The sequence below is a fragment of the Lycium ferocissimum genome, chromosome 7, assembly GCF_029784015.1.
Source record: "Lycium ferocissimum isolate CSIRO_LF1 chromosome 7, AGI_CSIRO_Lferr_CH_V1, whole genome shotgun sequence".
NCBI lineage: Eukaryota > Viridiplantae > Streptophyta > Magnoliopsida > Solanales > Solanaceae > Lycium > Lycium ferocissimum.
Genome location: NC_081348.1, coordinates 51,776,538 through 51,795,946, shown reverse-complemented (window position 1 = coordinate 51,795,946; position 19,409 = coordinate 51,776,538). Strand labels below are relative to the sequence as shown.

Here is a 19,409-nt window from a genome sequence, read left to right as displayed (position 1 = left end):
ACATTTTGAAAACGGGTAATAATAATGATATGAGATAGATAATCCCCCTCTAGTGTTCGGTTAAACACGTTTAAGACCGTTGTCTTCGAGCGAGCTCCGAGGGATGTATACCTTTCCCCTCGGGGTAAATAAAACCCTTATCTAGAATCTCATAGGTTTCATGAACTAAAATGGAGTAGACACACAAATACATATAGGTTTTCTGATTTTCCTTAAAAATTAGGTGGCGACTCTAACTTTTTTAAACCGATTAAAGAACGAGTGAGAAGTTGCAAACTATCTTGGACCCGTTCAAAATAGGGCGTAACAAGTACGAACATTATACTGAGTATGTAAGGCATGAGCAGTAATAAGATATCGAAGAAACGAGGGAACATCAAGTAAGGAACAACTTGTAACTGAATGTCACTTAGACTGAATAATGCATGCTAACTTACATCATAAACATCGTCATATCATGTATGCATATATAAGCTGCCCGACCTATAGGTACGGTGTAATCATCATTAGCCCGCCTCCGGGATAAACGTCTCATCTTGCTTCGGCTAGTGGTGTACGTGCTTCTAGACATGGTGTATATCGCACGCCTTAGTGTACGTCACAACCGTATAGGCGCGGTGTAATCCCTTCATCATACACTTATCATAAAGCATGCATAAGAACTCAAAGACAAGCTATAACTCTATCGGGGTGACGTAAGGTCGAGAACCCCCGATTTCCATTATGGAGTAATCATAATCATGAGCACTCTGCCTCACCTTGAAGGAACTAACATTATAAGGTGAGTCTAACAACAATGAGTAATATCAAGAGTCACATAAGGATCATTAACTTCGTAGAAACATCATATCATGAGCTTTAGAATCTTTAGACTTAGACTCATCATCATCATTATCGTATTCATAATATGTCTCTTATCTTTGTCTCATGGGAAGCTCTTCATAAACATAGACTCATAGTTTTCGGAATGTAAGAAAGTCATGGAAAGATAAGGGGAATCATGTCATAGAAATCATGCCTTAGAAAAGAAGGGACTAGCCTCACATACCTTTTTGACTTTCTAACTTGCCGACTATACGCTTCCTTCCAAGTTTGTAAGTCTACATTCAAAGGAATTCGTGCTAAGATTAGATAATCGACAACATACTCAAGCTTAAGCTAAAGCTAACAAAAATTAGGCAGCATTTCCTTTGTTTCTACAACTTCCTCCATATGATATAATAACTCCCAAACATCAATGACAATACTCATAATATCATAATCAATAACTCGACAAGTTCGACATTATCCAATTCCCACAATTCCCTTTTAAAGTCATTCATAACCATAGCTATAATATAACATCACATTCATTCTCCTATAACGTTTCTCCCATATTCTCAATATCATTTATAACGTGATTATACTCGTAACGTGTCAAGAATCATGATTCATGTGAAGCTACTACTCAAAAGACTACTATTCTCATATTTGTAACCCATCTTCTACTTCCTTCCATAATCCAAGTCTTTCAACCTCTCAATGTTCTAAGTAGCACGAAATGATCATAAAACTTACCTTTGATTATGTAAAAACGAGCTTTAGATGGAAATGGTTCACTTGAAGAAAACCCTAGCTTCAATTCCAAAGAGATTCCTTGCTTCCATCAACCCTAGCTAGCATTCTTGCACTTGCTTCTACTACTTCTTGGTGTTTGATCTTTGATTTTACCTTAGATTTGTCTTGGTATACTTGGAAGAAGGTTCTAGGACTTTTAAGTGTTACACCTCGGAAAAAAAATTCATGTCGTCATGTGATAGATAGACTAATGCAGGGTGAGACAAATACAATGTTTCTATAAGTAAGAAAGGTTATTTAACGATCCTAGCTAAGATTTCAAAGATGTAGGAAGTAAGATGAGAAAGTTCCTTAAGAAGGGCAAAGTATATGTTGTGTTTTGGAAAGTTTCGTAAAGTACCAAGCTAATATTGACTTAATGATGTCTTAAAGAAGAGTTGTAACTCTCCTTAGATTGGTAATAAAGTGTTAAACAAGTGTTAAGAAGGTTCCATAAGGATTGGAGATCAAACGAAACGACGGAAACCATTTCAGGGAAGTGGAGTTATACGACCACTTATACCGTCCGTATAACTTTATACGGTCCATATAAGGGGTCCGTATAACCCCCAGCAGGAAGATGTTTTTCATAATGGTGAACCATGCCACTTATACGGACCGTACAATGTTATACGGACCGTATAAGTGTCCGTATAACTCCCGACGGCCGAGTTATTTTCAAGTCTATAAATGTGATCCCACTTCATTATTTTCATTTTTCACACTTCTCCACTTCTCTCCAAGTCTCTAGAGCATTCCATACATTTCATATACAAGGATCCAAGGGAAATCAAAGGCTCTTATCATTAATCCAAGGGAATCAAGTATAAGGAAGCTCTTAAGGGTTGCTAGAGTCAAGAAAACTTTATGGATTGAAGCTAGGGTTTTCTTCAAGTGAAGTATTTCCATCCAAAGGTTATTTCTACTCAATCAAAGGTAAGTTTTATGATCATTTCATGTTATTTGGACTATGGAGAGGTTGAAAGACTTGGGTAGAAGTTAAAGAAAGTAGAAAATGAGGTCTAAATGTGGCTTTTATGATTTTTATGAGTAGTAATCTCTATGGAGTCATGATTCTTAGTATGATATGGATATAATATTGTTATGGAAGGTAATAATGGTAATGAAGAAGCATCATACGTAAATGTGCTAAAATGGGTATGAAATTGCTAGAATGAGTTGAACATGGGGGTGAATATTGAAGGCTTAGTGTAATGTGATTGCTTGATTGGATATTATGAGTGTATTATGGATGTTATTATGGTTGTTGGGAGTTGTTTTGTGATATGGTGGAAGTTGACGAAATAGGGGAAATGCTGCCCAATTTTCATTAGACTATGAATTATTCTAGTTTGAATTTAAAAGTATCATTAAGGCTTAACCATGGTATGAACCCTTCTAAATGTAGATTATTCAAGCGTCAACGGTGAACGATAGATAGTTGAGAAGGCAAAGAGTTATGTAAGGCTAACCCTTCTTTCAGTAAGGCATGGTTCCTTGGCTGTATATATATATATATATATATATATATATATATATATATATATATCCTTTCATGAGTTCTATAATGTCCTCCAAATGATTCTATCTCTAAAGCTACTAAAGCTCATGATCCACGATACTTTCATGATTTCCATTGCATCCTTTATGTGATAGCTGATCCTCCAAGGATAGACGTAACCAAAAATGATAATGGTAATGATGTTGATGATACTTATGAACTCTTAAGTATAAGTATGTATGACTATGATGTAACACCGAGCTTATATGGCCGAGTATGATATCTACTGCGCGCACACCACTGCAGTTGGGTACGGATACCACTGAGCCTTGGTAGGGCCAGGTATGTATAATCACCGAGCCTTATCATAAGCCGGGTATGTGAAACCACCGAACCTTCATGGTCGGGTATGCTATGGATATGAATATGTATATGAATACGGATAAGAATATGGATACGAATATAGATATATGTATATGTTTGTATGTATGTACACGAGCACGTATTAGAAATGGAAGGTCCCTGTGAAAAACAAGTAAGTACTGATGATGATGGCGTTACTATCTCCCGATTCTCCTATCTTATATTGTCTCTTATGTTCCTATTATGATGTTGATTATGCTTTACATACTCGGTACAATATTCGTACCACGTTATGCACGCAGTGGCCATGGAGACAGGCTTGATCCATAGCTTTTCTTATTCAGGGAATACTTAGAGGAGCTTCATTTCATCCGGAGCTACAGCTTTTGGTATTATTCTTTTGTGTACATACATGGGAACGGCGGGGTCCTGTCCCGCCTATATGATGTTACTTACTCTTCTTAGAGGCTCGTAGATAGTTGTATATAGTTAGATGTCTTGAAGCCTTATCGGCTTATATTTTGTATATCATTTTGATGGCCTCGTCGGCTTATGTATATTGATGTAGGCATATTTGTTAATGATGGTATAAATGTGTTGTTGCCCAATGAGTTTAGCATTATTGATGTATAGTATTCATGAGTAAGCTATGTGGTCCACCTAAATGTGAATACGAATGTACGATAAGAGGTGCCCGGGTGGGTTAGCATCGGGTGCCCGTCATGGCCCTCTGGTCGGGTCGTGACATTGAGAGTGTGGAAGAAGTAGGAAATGAGAAATAAGAAGAAGGGTCGTGCATATATGAAAAAAGAAAATCTGACCCGACCCGAAATCTACGGCCTATTATACGGACCGTACAAATTATACGGTCCGTATAAAGGATCGTACATTTCCTCCAGAATCTCATCCTTCTCTGGGAGAGTTCTACGGATTGATATACGGGCCGTATGTATTATACGGTCCGTATAAAGGACCATACAATTCACAATTTTTCGAAACTTGTCCTCGTCGTTCCGTTTGATCTCCAATTCTTATGGGACCTTCTTAACACTTGTCTAACACTTCATTAACAATCTAAGAGGCGTTATAACTCTTCTTTAAGACATCCTTAAGTCAACATTAACTCGGTGCTTTGCAAATCCTTTCCGAAACACAACGTATACTTCGCCTTTCTTAACTAACCCTCTTCTCTTGCCTCAACGTCTTTGGAATCTTAATTAGATCCACTAAAGACTACTTCTTACTTATAAGAAGATCGTATAAGCCTCACCATACGTTAGTCTATTTACTGTGCAACGACATGAAATTTTTCGAGGTGTAACAGTTCAGGGCTTAGGAAAATATATCCAACAGATAGTTTTTTGTTCTTGTCCTGGTCTTTATCTGGTTCTGTTTGTAGAAGATAACCAACAGATTTGTAATTGTTGCAACAAGTTCTACACTTTTTGCAACAAGTAGACAATTTGTTGCAACGACTCACTAATCTGTTGGACATAGCTTCAGTAATTTGCTTCTGTTTGTAGAAGATATCCAACAAATTTGTAGTTGTTGCAAAAAGCTCTACACTTGTTGTAACAAGTAGACAATCTGTTCCAACAACTACAAATCTGTTGGACATAGCTTCAGTTATTTGGTTATATTTGTAGAAGATATCCTACAAATTTGTAGTTGTTGCAACAAATTCTACACTTATTGCAACAAGTAGACAATCTGTTGTAATAACTACAAATCTATTGATATAGCTTCGGTTATTTGGTTACTTGTTTGTAGAAGATATCCAACAGATTTGTAGTTGTTGCAACAAGTAGACAATCTTTTATGAATCAGCAAATGTTGAGGAAAGATATAGTCAAATTGACAGCCAAATTAACAATCAATCCTCAGAAAAAAAGATGAAGAACAGAGCCAAGAAGCAATAGATACAAATGAAGAAAGTGAAGAAGAACTAGAAGATGAAGAAACTAATGATGGAAACGAAGGGAGATGGAGTAGATCAAGGAAATGCTACACCCGGAAAATGATTCTTTAACAAATTATTACTTAAGTTGTGGTATTTGGAGCCAAAGTATCTATTGAACAATTTCTGTTTATGAACTTATTTATTTTGCTTACTAATTGTTGCAATAGATGCATACAATTGTTGAAGAAGTTGCAACAAGTTACTAATTTATTTCAACAAGTTACTAATCTGTTTCAACAAATTACTAATCTTTTTAAACAAGTTGCTTAGTTGTTGCAACAAATTACTCACCCTGTTGGAAAAAATCAAACAATTGCTTAAATTATTGCAAAAACTAAAAAATATGTCGCAATATGAAATGAAAGTTAATTGTTTAACAGATCATACATTTGTTGAAGAAGTTGCAACAAGTTACTAATATGTTTCAACAGATGGATCGAGATGTTTAAGCAAGTTGTGTAGTTGTTGCAAGATTAATTCCTTGTTTGAATTATTGCAACAACTTACTCGCGTGTTGAGGCAGTACATCTCATATGTTGTAACAAGTTACTCATATATTGCCGCAGGTATCTCATATGTTGCAACAACTCCTCCATTGTTGCAACATATTCACGATGTTGATCACATTGAATTCCGTTATTTATACTGAATAATATTGAATTCATTTTTTTATCACTAAATATGGTGAATTAAGTACTTGACATCAAATCACTCTAATGATCACTCGATTTGGAAGAATGCACTTAGAAGCCCATCTAATCCATGAAATTACTATCTAATCCATTAAGGATGTTAGTAGATATATATATATTCATCACTAAATACCATTTATTTTCTTTGTTTAACACTAAATATGGGTGAATCAAGTAGTTCGCATCAAATCACTCTAATGATCACTCGATTTAGTGCATACTGACTTAGTAGATCATCTCTCCTGACTCAAAATACATCAAATTGATTAAGTATTATACATTGATCACTGAATATCATTTTTTTCCTTCGTTTATCACTAAATATGGGTGAATCAAGTAGTTCACATCAATTCACTCTAATGATCACTCGATTTAGTGCATACTGACTTAGTAGATCATCTTTCCTGACTCAAAATACATCAAATTGATTAAGTGTTATACATTGATCATTACATATCGTTGATTTCCTTTGTTTATCACTAAATATGGGTGAATCAAGTAGTTCACATCAATTCACTCTAATGATCACTCGATTTAGTGCATACTGGCTTAGTAAATCATCTTTCTTGACTCAAAATACATCAAATTGATTTAGTATTATATATTGATCACTACATATCGTTGATTTCCTTTGTTGATCACTAAATATCATTGATTCCCTTTGTTGATCGCTAAATATGGGCGAATCAAGTAGTATCGTTAAATGAACCGTAAATATCCGTTGGAAGTAAGTGTAGTATCTGTTGCAACAATTAAAGTATCTGTTGCAGAAAGGTGAGATAATTGCCCAACAAAGATACTAGTTGCTGCAACAAGTCTTGTTACTTGTTGGATAAAACCCAACAAGTTACAGAGCTGTTCCAACAGATTCATTACTTGTTAGAAACTGTTCAGCAATTTATTAACAAGAATATACACATTTGTGATTTGAACACGATCAACATATCATATAAACCAAGTTCACAAACACCAAGAACATAAATTATCATTCTAAAAAAGAGCAATATTAAAATGTCAAAAAGTTCCAAAAAATAACTATTTTTGTGCCAGCTATTTTGCATAAGGAGCATTTATTTTTCCTCGTTCGCAATGATTCCCCGATTCCACGCCTCCTCTTTGTCCGCCTTCTTGGGGTTGCTAGATCAACATGGAGGAGGTATCTCTCTCTCTAATTCAAAACTTCTTTTCAAGAATTTTTTTGGGGAGGGGGGGGTGATGCAAAAATAAAAAACAAAAAATAAAAAATTTTCAAAACTTTTTTTTAAAACAATTTTTTTTTCGGGTGGGTGAGTAGAGTAAGAAAAAAAAGAAAAAAAAATTACTTTTCAAGATTTTTTTCTTTTACGGGGAGGGGGGTTGGTGGAGGGGGTGGGGGTGGTGCAAAAAATCAAAAACAAAAACTTTTCAAAACTTTTTTTTTTTTAAAATAAAATTAATTTTTTTGGGATGGTAGGGGGTGGTGCAAAAAAAAAAAAACTTTTCAAAATCTTTTTTAAAAAAATATTTTTTTTGTAGGGTTTGGGGGTGAGGGGTGGGGGGAAAGGGCGGGGGGAGGGTGGATAGGTGGGGTGGTGCAAAAAACCAAAAACAAAAACTTTTCAAAACTTTTTTTTTTAAAATAAAATAAATTTTTTTGGGAGGGTAGGGGTGGTGGGGCGCGGGGGGTGGGTGGTACAAAAAACAAACAAAAAAACTTTTCAAACTCTTTTTTAAAAAAAACATTTTTTTTGTGGGGTTTGGGGGGGTGCAAAAAATCAAAAACAAAACTTTTCAAAACTTTTTTTTAAAATAAAATTGATTTTTTTTTAATTGGTACAAAAAAAAACAAAAAAAAAAAAACTTTTCAAACTCCTTTTAAAAAGAACATTTTTTTTTCGTGGGGGCAAGGGCCGGGGGAGGGGTGGATGGGGAGGGGGTGGTGCAAAAAATCAAAATAAAAAACCTTTCAAAACTTTTTTTAAAAAATAAAATTAATTTTTTTGGGATGGTAGGGGGTGGTGCAAAAAAAAAAAAACTTTCCAAAATCTTTTTTTAAAAAATATTTTTGTAGGGTTTGGGGGTGAGGGGTGGGGGAAAGGGCGGGGGAGGGTGGATGGGGTGGGGGTGGTGCAAAAAACCAAAAACAAAAACTTTTCAAAACTTTTTTTTTAAAATAAAATAAATTTTTTTGGGAGGGTAGGGGGTGGTGGGGCGCGGGGTTGGGTGGTACAAAAAACAAACAAAAAAAACTTTTCAAACTCTTTTTTTAAAAAAAAACATTTTTTTTTTTGTGGGGTTTGGGTTGGGGTGGTGCAAAAAATCAAAAACAAAACTTTTCAAAACTTTTTTTTAAAATAAAATTGATTTTTTTGGAGGGGTGTGGGGGGGGTGGGTACAAAAAAACAAACAACAAAAAAACTTTTCAAACTCCTTTTAAAAAGAACATTTTTTTTCGTGGGGGTGGGGTGGGGGCAAGGGCAGGGGGAGGGGTGGATGGGGAGGGGGGTGGTGCAAAAAATCAAAATAAAAAACCTTTCAAAACTTTTTTTAAAAAATAAAATTAATTTTTTTGGAGCGTGGGGGGGGGGGTGGGGGGGGGGGGGGGGGGGGGGGGGGGGGGTGGGCGTTGGGGTGGTAAAAAACAAACAAAAAAAAACTTTTCAAAATATTTTTTTGGGGGGGGGGGGTGGTGGGGGGGAAAGGTGGATGGGTTGGTACAAAAAAAAAAAACCAAAAACAAAATATTTTCAAAACTTTTTTTTAAAAATAAAATTAATTTTTTTAGAGGGTGGGGGGTGGTGGGGCGGGGGGGTGGGTGGTACAAAAAAACAAAAAAAAACTTTTCAAATTTTTTTTTTAAAATTTTTTTTTTTGTGGAGAGGGGTGGGGGCAGCAAGGGCGGGGGGCATGGGGGTATTTTATGATTTATATGAGTTGGGTCAAAGTGTTAAAAACAAAACTTGAAGGCAAAGTGTAAAAAACAAAGCTTGGGGTCAAAGTATTAAAAATATAACTTTGGGGCAAGTCAAAACTCCCTAATCATTAATTCAAAGTTTATCACCCCTACTCAATTAAAAAACTAGAGTTATTCCAACTCAATTTTTAAACCTTTTTGTCATCTTTAATTAAAAGCCCCCAGTTTGTGTTTGGTTAATTAATTTTAAAAATACTTTTGAGCAACAATTAGTGTTTGGCTAAGCTTTTAAAAAGTGTTTCAAAGTGTATTTTCTCATAATTGCTTTTCAAAACAAGTGCTTTTGGGAAAAATTACTTTTTTTAGCTTCTGAAAACAGCTTCTGCTACTCCTTAGAATAACTTATATTCTCCAAAAAACTTGGCCAAACACCTCACTTTTTTAAAATAAGCACTTTTTAAAGTAAAAACACTTTTGACCTTCCAAAAGCTTGGCCAAACAGGCTATAAATCTTACAAGTTACATTTATAAGTAATCACCAAAATTTATAGTGGAGTGATAAGTACTCTTCCATCCTTGATTAGAGGTTTCGTATTTAAGTTCTCCGTATATAACTTTTTTGGTAGTGAGCAGTTTATTGGGACTTCCCGGCATAAATCTGAATGTTAACCAGAAATCTCAGATTCGAACTCTGGGAATGAAATCGCCTTTGATAGGGAACAGTTTACCACCCAAAGTGGGACTTTCTGCTGCAAATCTAGATCTTAACCAAAAAATTTGTATTCAAACCCCAAGAATGAATCATTTTTTCTAGGGAAAAGGATCAAAAATACCCCTCTGCTTTGGAAAAATGGCTAAAAATATCCTCCGAACTTATTTTGGGTTAAAAATACCCCTATAATTTTTAAAGTTTTCAAATATACCCCTGTCTTGACGGAAATTATCCCCCAAATAACCCAAAATCATTTTTTAAATCCGCTCCATCCTTTAAACCTGACCCAACTAAATAATAACCCATAAGATCCCCTTATTCCCCCAATTCTCTCAAACTTCAAACCTAATTGGTTTGTTTTGATTTTAAGATTTAAAAAATCCGTCTTGATTGATTTTGTTTTCTATTAGAGAAAAACCGACCTAAATCAAACCATAAACACTCTAGCGGCAGTAATGATTGAATAGACGCCAAAGCAATGAGAAACTAACAAATAAAAAAATAATAATAATTTGAGCACTTAAATTGCACGGTGGGTTCTTTTAATTTCTCTAAAAGTTTCACATTTATATCTTCTGCTTATCAATGAGCAAGTGAGAGCACACCTGTAAGTACTCTAAAATCACTTGTAGTTGTCTAACGTTAAAATATAAATATGGACTATAAAAAATACTTTTCAAATTGAAGTCTAAAAAATCAACCAATAAAACCTAAGCAAGAGAAAGAAGGCTTATGTTCAGTCTTTTAGGGCCTGTTTGGAAAGCCACCCAGATAATTGGAATTGGGTGTAATTGGGCGTAATTACATTTGGCACATTTGTTTGACCAAGTAATTACTTAGGTGAGAATGGGTGTAATTGACAGGGTGTAATTACACTCTCCAATTCTCAAGGGGGGGCTGAGAATTGGGTGTAATTACACCCTGTAATTACAGGGTTACTTTTTAGTTTGTTTATTTTTTTTACTTTAATTTCTTTTTATTTTTAATTTATTTTTAATTTCTATTATTTTAGTTTTTTAATTTTTTTTATTTCTATAATTTTAATTTCTTTTTTATTTTTACTTTTGAATTATTTTTATTTTTTAAAATGTATTTTTCTTTTTATATTATTTATTATTCATTTTCTTTCTTCTCATTCCCAACCTTTACTTCTTGTGGTTCCATGTAATTGCTCGTATTTTTTTTATTTTTTTATTTTTGTTCATTTAGCATAACCTTATTATTATTCTAATATTTGAAACTACACCTCTTAATATATATATAAAAACGTTATTAAAGTTTTCATTGTGAATGAGGTTATAGACTTATATTTTTCCTTTCTTTTGAATTGTTTACTTAAGTTACGTTGGAACTTACTTATGTAATGTTAGAATTTGACATAAGAGTATTATGTTGAATTTTTTCTTTTGGATTTTGAATTTAGGTTATATTTCCAATTTTAAGTTATTTGCTTTCACATTGCATGTTATTTATTTTTCACTTACATTGTTGGATTTTTTGTGTCAAACATTTGAATAATGTTATGGCATTATATTTATTAATATTATTTTTTTTTATCAAACATCTAATCCATGAAGTTCTCACAAAAAAAAGTCTTCTTTTAAGTTTTATAATTAATTAAAATTAAATATTAATTTGAAAAATATATATCAATTATTTTTGTTACAATATTAGTTACAAAATATATGATTATTAATTAATATATTTTCAAGAAACAATGTGTTATTAAATAACTAATTTAATATCATTTATAAAGGCAATATTTTTTAAATATTAATTTTAAATTTTTTATAATTAAGTTTTATTTTTAAATTAAAGGAGTAATTTATTGTGCAACCAAACGTAAAGATACTTGTAATTACACTCTAATTACGTCATGACAAACAAATGAGTCGTTGTAATTTTGTAATTAAGAACGTGTAATTACTAATTACTACCCTAGTAATTACACCAATTCCAATTACCAGGTGGCTTTCCAAACAGGCCCTTAGCCATATTAAACACAGGAATAAAGAAGAAGATAAATCTGGGTTAGTCTTAATCTATTTATTATCTCTATTTGATTTTTGACTAATGAAAACCAAGACAATAAAAATATAAGGGGAGATAAAATACATTTAGAGGAGATTACCCAAAGGAGGACTTCTGGCTCTCATAATTTGAATAGAAATAGGATCTCTGTGTGCTTCTATCATATTAAAATATTAAAAATTCGAATTAGCCAGTCGAAAGGGGACTAGACACTGAATCACAAAATAAAAAGAAAAAACTGACAAGTGAGCTTCCACTTTATATTTTAAATCAATATCTTTAAATTCCTCCCTTCCTTTTATTTTCCCTTCTTATTTGTAAGGTTATTTTTTCATTCATTTTTGTGGGAAAGCAATGATGCAATTACCTTATAAAATTTGTCTTCGAACTTATTTGCAAGTTAGGATTATTAGGAGTGCATAACATGTATCATATCATTCACATAAATTTTGTCATTTAAACATGGTTAACATTACATTAAGCGCATGATATGTGTCATTTACATAAATCATTTAAACATTGTTAATTTATAAGTAATGTTACCTTTATTTATCACTTAATACGAAATATTAACTATGGATAACCAACACATGCCGATCAACAATTTCACTTTTTTTTTTTTTTTATGACAAGAGAACTCGCAGACGCTACTCTTTGGGTGCGCACAAGGTAACCCTCACTTCTGTGCAATAGCTCGCAACAATTTCGTTTTTTATTTTCTACTTTCTATAACAAACAAAAAAAGGGAAAGGTTCAGATTTGCCTTGTACTCTTCAAAAAAAGTTATTTTTGTATTTCGATATATTCATTTTATCATCCAACTTTACGCACATATTTACACTAAATCATTAATTCGCTTCTCTCCCCCTTTATTATCCAACGTGAAGCCTAAGTGGATACTTATTTCTCTCAATCTAAACCCGGCCCACTTTGCAAAATAAACCCTTTCCAAAGACTCATTTCCTCAAACCCAGTTGAATCCAATCAGTAATCCCATCAATGATGTTCGTTCAAATGATACACAAAACTGATAGATTGGTATGGAGAATTTTGATTGGAAGCTGTGTGAGGGTTCAGTTGCAGTTGATTTTGTACCTTGTCTTGTATGGAGCATAGGTAAAGGCATTGTCCTGATGGGTATAAAGTGCCAGTTCCATGGCCTAAGAGCAGGGACATGGTGAGATTGATAGGTTCTTTTGGCGGGTAAGATTTGTTTTCTAAGTTTGTTTTAACTTTGGCAAGGTTTGAGTCTTTGGCAATATTTGAAGGTTAATTTTGTAAAGTGGATCGGGTTTAATTGTGACCAGACTTATAGAGAAATAATTATCCACGTAAATACCACCTATGGTAATATAGGTGGGAACAAAGGGAATTAACGGTCCCAAAGTTGTATTATAAGAGCAAATATATCAAAATATATATATAACGAAGGACAAAGGGCAAATCTGATCCTTTTCCGCCAAAAAAAAAAAAAAAAAAAAAAAAAAAAAAAAAAGAAAAAAGAACTAACTATATTGGCATGCTAAACCTATAAACCAAATTAAACAGCTACAAATTGATTTTCTGATTTTTGTCATTTTTTAAGAAAATTTATGTGAATCTCATTTAGAGGGGATTGCGAGAAAGGGAAGAAAGGAAAAAGAAGGCGGTATCGAACCAAACGACTGTATGCATTTTTCACTATGATTGATCAAAATATCAGAGGGCAAATGCATCATAAGAGCCAACATCAAAACACCAAATCCAAGCTCATTCACTGTCCTTTTCTTTTTTCTTTTTCTTTTTTTAAATCTCTTTCTTGTTTATTCAGTCAAATAATCACCCCACCCCCTCAAAAAACCCCCCACTCACCCACCAAAACTCCCCACCCCTACTACAGAGAGGGAGAAGAAACAAACTGTCTTGGTAAGCTAAAAAGATCACTCTCTTCAAAGGGAGAAGTCCACTCCCGAGAACGACCCACCAAGGCATCTGCTGTACCAGCTCCATCCTGCAACCCACGGATCGCAACACCAATCCCATTGCCCAGAACAGGTCTTCCGGTAGAATTTACAGCGAGTTCAGGGGTAAATGTATCATATGTATGAGCATTGTTTTGGAAAAACGATTTTGTTGTTGGCCACATACGACCTGTTCTTGATGATGACAGATCGGGATGTAAACTCCAGTCTATGTTGTTGTAATCTAGCTGCACCATCGGGACAACACTGGTATCCCAGTCAACAGGAGGTGACAGCCCAAAAGAATCATCGGTCCCCAGCCCGGAGAAGAGTCCAAGCGAGGTAGCTGGAGAAATCATTTGTGTCTGTGCTACACCTGTCCTACTCCACAAACCATTTCCACGGCTAGCCCCTGGAGATTCGAGAGTGACATTGCTGGAAACAAATTGCTCTTGCTGTTGGTGCTGCTGATAATGAAGTTGGTTGTACAATTGGTTAGTGCTGACACCATGTGGAATCATACCATTGGGTGTCACTGTTTCAACACTATAATTAGGATACCACGACCCTGCTGTTCCTCGAGGAGATGAGCTTACATTTGAGGTGAGAGTTTGCCTGGCATTGGTAGACTGGGTTCGTTGCATGAACATACCTGGTTCTCTCACAGTTCCTATTTGTAGATTCTTCAATTCATTTCCAATAGCCACATAACGGGGGCCTTCTATCTTGGTGGGTGGAGGTGACACCTGCACAGAAGACGCCACAGAATAGGAAACAGAAGGATTTGATCCTGCATTCGGCCACCTTTTGTCAACGGGTACAGGCACTTGAGGTGGCTTGGCCCAGTCCAATTTCGGCTGAGCCCTTTTCAGCAAGGGTCTATTTTGGCTCCCAGAATCCATAGAAGGCCCTGCTGTGACAACAGCTTTAGTATGATTGAAGTCTTTATCATCTCTCTTTGCTGGTATTGTACTAGATGATGAAGGTTTTACAGATACTTTTACAGTTTCTTCTGGCTTGGGCGGCTCAGAGGGGGGCTCCTGCTTTTGTGATCTCAACATCTCTTCAGCCTTCTCAAGATCACCCTCACAGGCCACTACCGCTTTTTCCACATCCTGCTTGGAGCACTTATAGCTAATTTCCATGTGCACAATGCGAGCAAGCTCTTCTGATATGTCAATTTTCAAATTACCCCCAGTATCAATATTGTCCGTGTCTTTGTTTGCCTCTTCGCCGCCTTCAAGTAACCATGCTACTGATTCTTCTACTCTGCCTTCATTCAGAATAAGAGCCATAGTTGCCTGTTCCGAGGAGAACCCCATAGCCACAAGCTGCTGAGCTAGTGCTTCAAGCTTTCTCGACATGACATAGCCACTACACTTCTCATGCAACTCTTGTGCTCGCCTCTCCTTCTGACGTTGATGCTTCTTTTCGTTTTTCTGACGGATTTTTTCCCGCTTGTCATTATCAGCGCCAAGTAATGTCTCTTGTCGGAGAGGAAGATTAGAAGTTTTCTCTTTATGGTCCTCAGACTCACCAGACCAGCTACCATTATTGGAAACAGTTTCATACTCTCCACCAGCTCCATGAGAGTGCCCACTAAAGTCATCTGTCTCATCAATGTTTCTGAAACGAGCAGCATTTGAAGTCACCAGAGCTGTGTCAAGTGCATGAAATGTCCCCAAAAGAGGGTTGTATCCACTGGTGGGAACCCCAGCGCCTGCATTTGCACTTGAAGCAACTTTGGGTGGTTCCTTACTCACCTTTTTATCCTTTGACTTGGACTTACATGCAGGAGACATCACTGCAGCTTCTAATTCCAAAAAACCTATAACAGTTAGGAGCTGATTAAGTCATCAAACAACTAATGCAACTTCAAGCAGACAAGGTAATTCTAAGCAAATATTAGATAATATTTTATCAAGCTATTTAACTTTTGAAACAGCTCACTTCAGCAAAACAAATGTATCGAGTCTCTTTTGTTGTTTTTACTAGTTTGATGAGAAAAGTGTCTTTCTGATGTAGGTCTCAAGGGAAGGACAGATAAGTAGAGGTCTGCACCCATCCCACACCTATAGTAACATCAAAGACCATGATAATGGATTGCAAATTTAAGTTCTTTGATTTCCTAGGTTCATATTGACATCTAAATATTAACTGTAGACAAGAAGACAAGATATGACTACAAATGAGAAACGACAACACTTAGTCAATATGTGAGACTATTAACACGTGAAGGAGCTAGGCCAACAAGAAAACCACGGCCCAATATAGGTAAGTAATAGAGGAACATCCATCCACGTAACCTTCGGTTTTGTTTCTACTTTATCACCCCTTTTTTTTGAGCCCTTCAACAGTTGTAAGTAGGTTCAATGTTGTTTCCAAAAATATCTATCCACCCCCGAGAGAGAGAGAGAGAGAGAGACAGAGACAGAGACAGAGACAGAGAGAGTTAATTAAGCTGCTCTATTCTCTTTAAGGGCTCATTTGGACTTCAAATTAGCAAAGATGAGCAGTAAGACGTTTGCCTTCACCTCAGGCCCACCTTTATCTTCCTTCTACTGATACCATGCCTCACTAGGTTAGTCAGAAAATGGGGATTTCCCCTCTTATATAAAAGTTCAATAGTTCACCTGCCACCCTCACTGGATAAATCTGGAAAAGGAAAGTGCTTCTAAGATAGAATAACAATAACAAGAATCGCTTGAGTGATCCTCTATCAAAGATTTATCTCCCTTGACTAATCTAACAAATGTATTTCTGAAGTTTAAACTACTTACCTATTTATAGTCCGTTATACAAACTTATGATCCCTAACATAGTTTGCATCCATTCAATTCAGACAAAAGCACCCTATCCATGAAATCCATCATTCCCTTATCAATATCATTTTACTATCATAAACAAACAGGGCGCGAAAAAGAGAGATACAAATCATGTTTTTTTCAAATGACTGCTAGAAATCTCAATCCATTTCACAAATCAAATTTCCCCATTTGACTCAACAATTCTCATCAATAAATCAATCTATAACACGCGCAGAACCTCCCTACCCACCCCACCCCAATCCCCGCGTTTTTCATTGATTACAAATGTATATAGCCTCAACCCTAGAACATCAAACACGAATTCCACTCTTAATTCAACAAATCTACCAATTCATCCAAACCCAAAACACAAAATTCAAAAGTTAAAAAATAAAAAATAAATAAAGTACAGATTACAAATGTATATAGCACCAACCCTAGAGCATCAAAAACACGAATTCCACTCTTCAACAAATCGATCAATTCCTCCGAACCCTAAACACAACATTCAAAAGATTTGAAAAAAAAAAAGACTGACCCAAATTCATATAACTCACCAAATGTCAAAACATCTCAAAAAACTCTCAAAAAAACAAACAATTCAGAAGAATAGCACAAATGTATATATATAGCCCCAACTCTAAAGCATCAAAAGCACTAATTCCACTCTTCATTCACCAAATCTACCAATTCCTTCCATTCCTACAACAAATCCGAAACCCTAAACACAAAATTCCAAAGATAAAATAAAATAAAAGCGTCCCAAGTTAGTAAAATTCACCAAATGGGCCCAAAAAAACCAAAAAATGAGAACATAACAATCAAAAGCTCTAATAAACATGATCATAAGAAAACAAAAGCAAAAAAAAAAAAAAAAAAAAAGGGTATCGGGTGTTACCTATAAACGAAAGAGAAATGAGACGGATAGATCGATGAAAACGGTGTGTTTGACGGTGAAGAAAAAGAAGAAGAAATTTGTGACAAATGCCGTTAGAGAGAGAAAATGAAAGAAGAGAAAGAGTGAGAGAAAGATATAATGTAACGTTGAAATGTATATAGCCTCATTTGAGACAACAAATCTCAATCCATTTCACAAACCAAATTTCCCCATTTGACACAACAATTCTCATCAATCAATCAATGAATAATACGCGCAGAACCTCCCTACCCACCCCCCACCCCCCAACCCCCGCATTTTTCATAAAAAACAGATAACAAATGTATATAGCCTCAACCCTAGAGCATCAAAGACACAAATTCCACTCTTCAAACAACAAATCTTCCAATTCCTCCATTTCTACAACAAATCCCAAACCCTAAACACAAAATTCAAAACACACAAAAAAATAAAACAGACCCAAAATCGTATAATTCACCAAATGGGCATCAAAAAATCTCAAAAAAAAAAAAACAATTCAAAAGAATAACACAAATGTATACATATAGCCTCAACCCTAGAGCATCAAAAACACAAATTCCACTCTTCATTCAACAAATCAACCAATTCCTCCATTTCTACAACAAATCCCAAACCCTAAAAAACAAAAAAACCAACCCGAATTCGTATAATTCACCAAATGGGCATCAAAAAAATCTCAAAAAACAAACAAACAATTCAGAACAACATAAACAATCAATAGCTCTAATAAAACCGATCATAAGAATACAAAAAAAATATATACATATATTTATATATATATATATATCTTACAAATGTATATATCTAGCCTCAACCCTAGAGCATCAAAACAAAAATTCCACTCTTCATTCAACGAATCTATCAATTCCTCCAAACCCTAAACACAAAATTCAAAACATACAAAAAATAAAACAAAATAAAATAAAACCTACCCACATTCGTAAAATTCACCAAAATGGGCATTAAAAAAAAATTGAGAAAAACATAAACAATCAATAGCTCTAATAAGCACCGATCACTAACAAAAAAAAAAAAAAAAAAAAAAAAAACCAAATTCATATATCTCACCAAATGGGCATCCAAAAAATCTCAAAAAAAAAACAAACAAACAAACAATTCAGAAGAATAACATAACAATCAAAAGCTCTAATAAACATGGACCATAACAACACAAAAGCAAAAAACAAATAGAGATTAAAAATGTATTAATTCCAAACCCTAAAAAAAAAAAAAAAAAACCTACCCACATTCGTAAAATTCACCAAATGGGCATTCTAAAAATCTCAAAAAAAAAAAAATCAATTAAGAACAACAACACATTAAAAAGCTCTAATAAACATCAAGCATAAGAAAACAAAAGTTTTTTTTAAAAAAAAAAAAAAAAAAAAAGAGGGAATTAGGGTTACCTGTAAATGAAATAGAAATGAGAGGGATAGATCAAGGTGTGTTTGGCGGTGAAAATTAAATTTGTGAGAAATGCCGTTAGAGAGAGAAAGTGAAACAAGTGAGAGAGATAGAGTATTATTTATATAATATAAGGTTGAAATGAAAATAAATAGACAAAATTAGGATTGTTCTTATATTATTCATATAGTGAGTGAATATATAGTGAATATAGAAATTGGACTTTTTTTTTTTTTGCCAATTTGAGGAATTTGGGGAAAAGAAATAGAGATAGAAATTAAAGAGGATTAATTATTAAGAAAAATTTAAATACATAGGTAGTCATAAAATTTCTCTGAAAAAATTGTTGTCCTTTGAAAATTTTATTTGTAAAAAAATTATAGGGTTGAACGATTAGAGGTCGTTTGGTAGCCGGTTAAAGTTATGCAGATATTAGTAATATAATAATTAGTTATGAGAGAATTTATGTATAATTTTATGGGGCTACTGGTTTTCATTAGTGATGTATAAATAGAAAGTTGTCAATGAATCTCTTAGATAAAGAAAAAGAAGCGTGTAAGAAAGAAATTAAGACTAAAAAAGGGGGGAAAT

General features: G+C 34.5%; 1 protein-coding gene across 3 annotated transcripts; it reads right to left on the bottom strand.

The window, feature by feature from the left end:
* Positions 1 to 13,402: 13,402 nt before the first annotated feature.
* LOC132065607 (uncharacterized) lies at positions 13,403 to 18,974 on the bottom strand. Of its 3 annotated transcripts, none has more exons than XM_059459068.1 (2): positions 18,821 to 18,974; positions 13,403 to 15,516 (listed from the first exon to the last, which is right to left on the bottom strand). In XM_059459068.1, exon 2 carries the CDS (start codon positions 15,488 to 15,490, stop codon positions 13,622 to 13,624), a length of 1,869 nt encoding a protein of 622 aa, XP_059315051.1. In that variant the 5' UTR covers positions 15,491 to 15,516; positions 18,821 to 18,974; the 3' UTR covers positions 13,403 to 13,621. The 3 variants fall into 3 exon arrangements, with proteins under 3 accessions (XP_059315051.1, XP_059315053.1, XP_059315052.1); XM_059459070.1 differs by having other exon boundaries at positions 13,403 to 15,501; positions 18,821 to 18,970; XM_059459069.1 differs by lacking the exon at positions 18,821 to 18,974 and adding an exon at positions 17,394 to 17,562.
* Positions 18,975 to 19,409: the final 435 nt, after the last annotated feature.

What these genes read in the sequence shown, in the direction of transcription:
- LOC132065607 (XM_059459068.1), bottom strand. Translation starts at nt 15,490, where the DNA reads ATGTCTCCTGCATGTAAGTCCAAGTCAAAGGATAAAAAGGTGAGTAAG.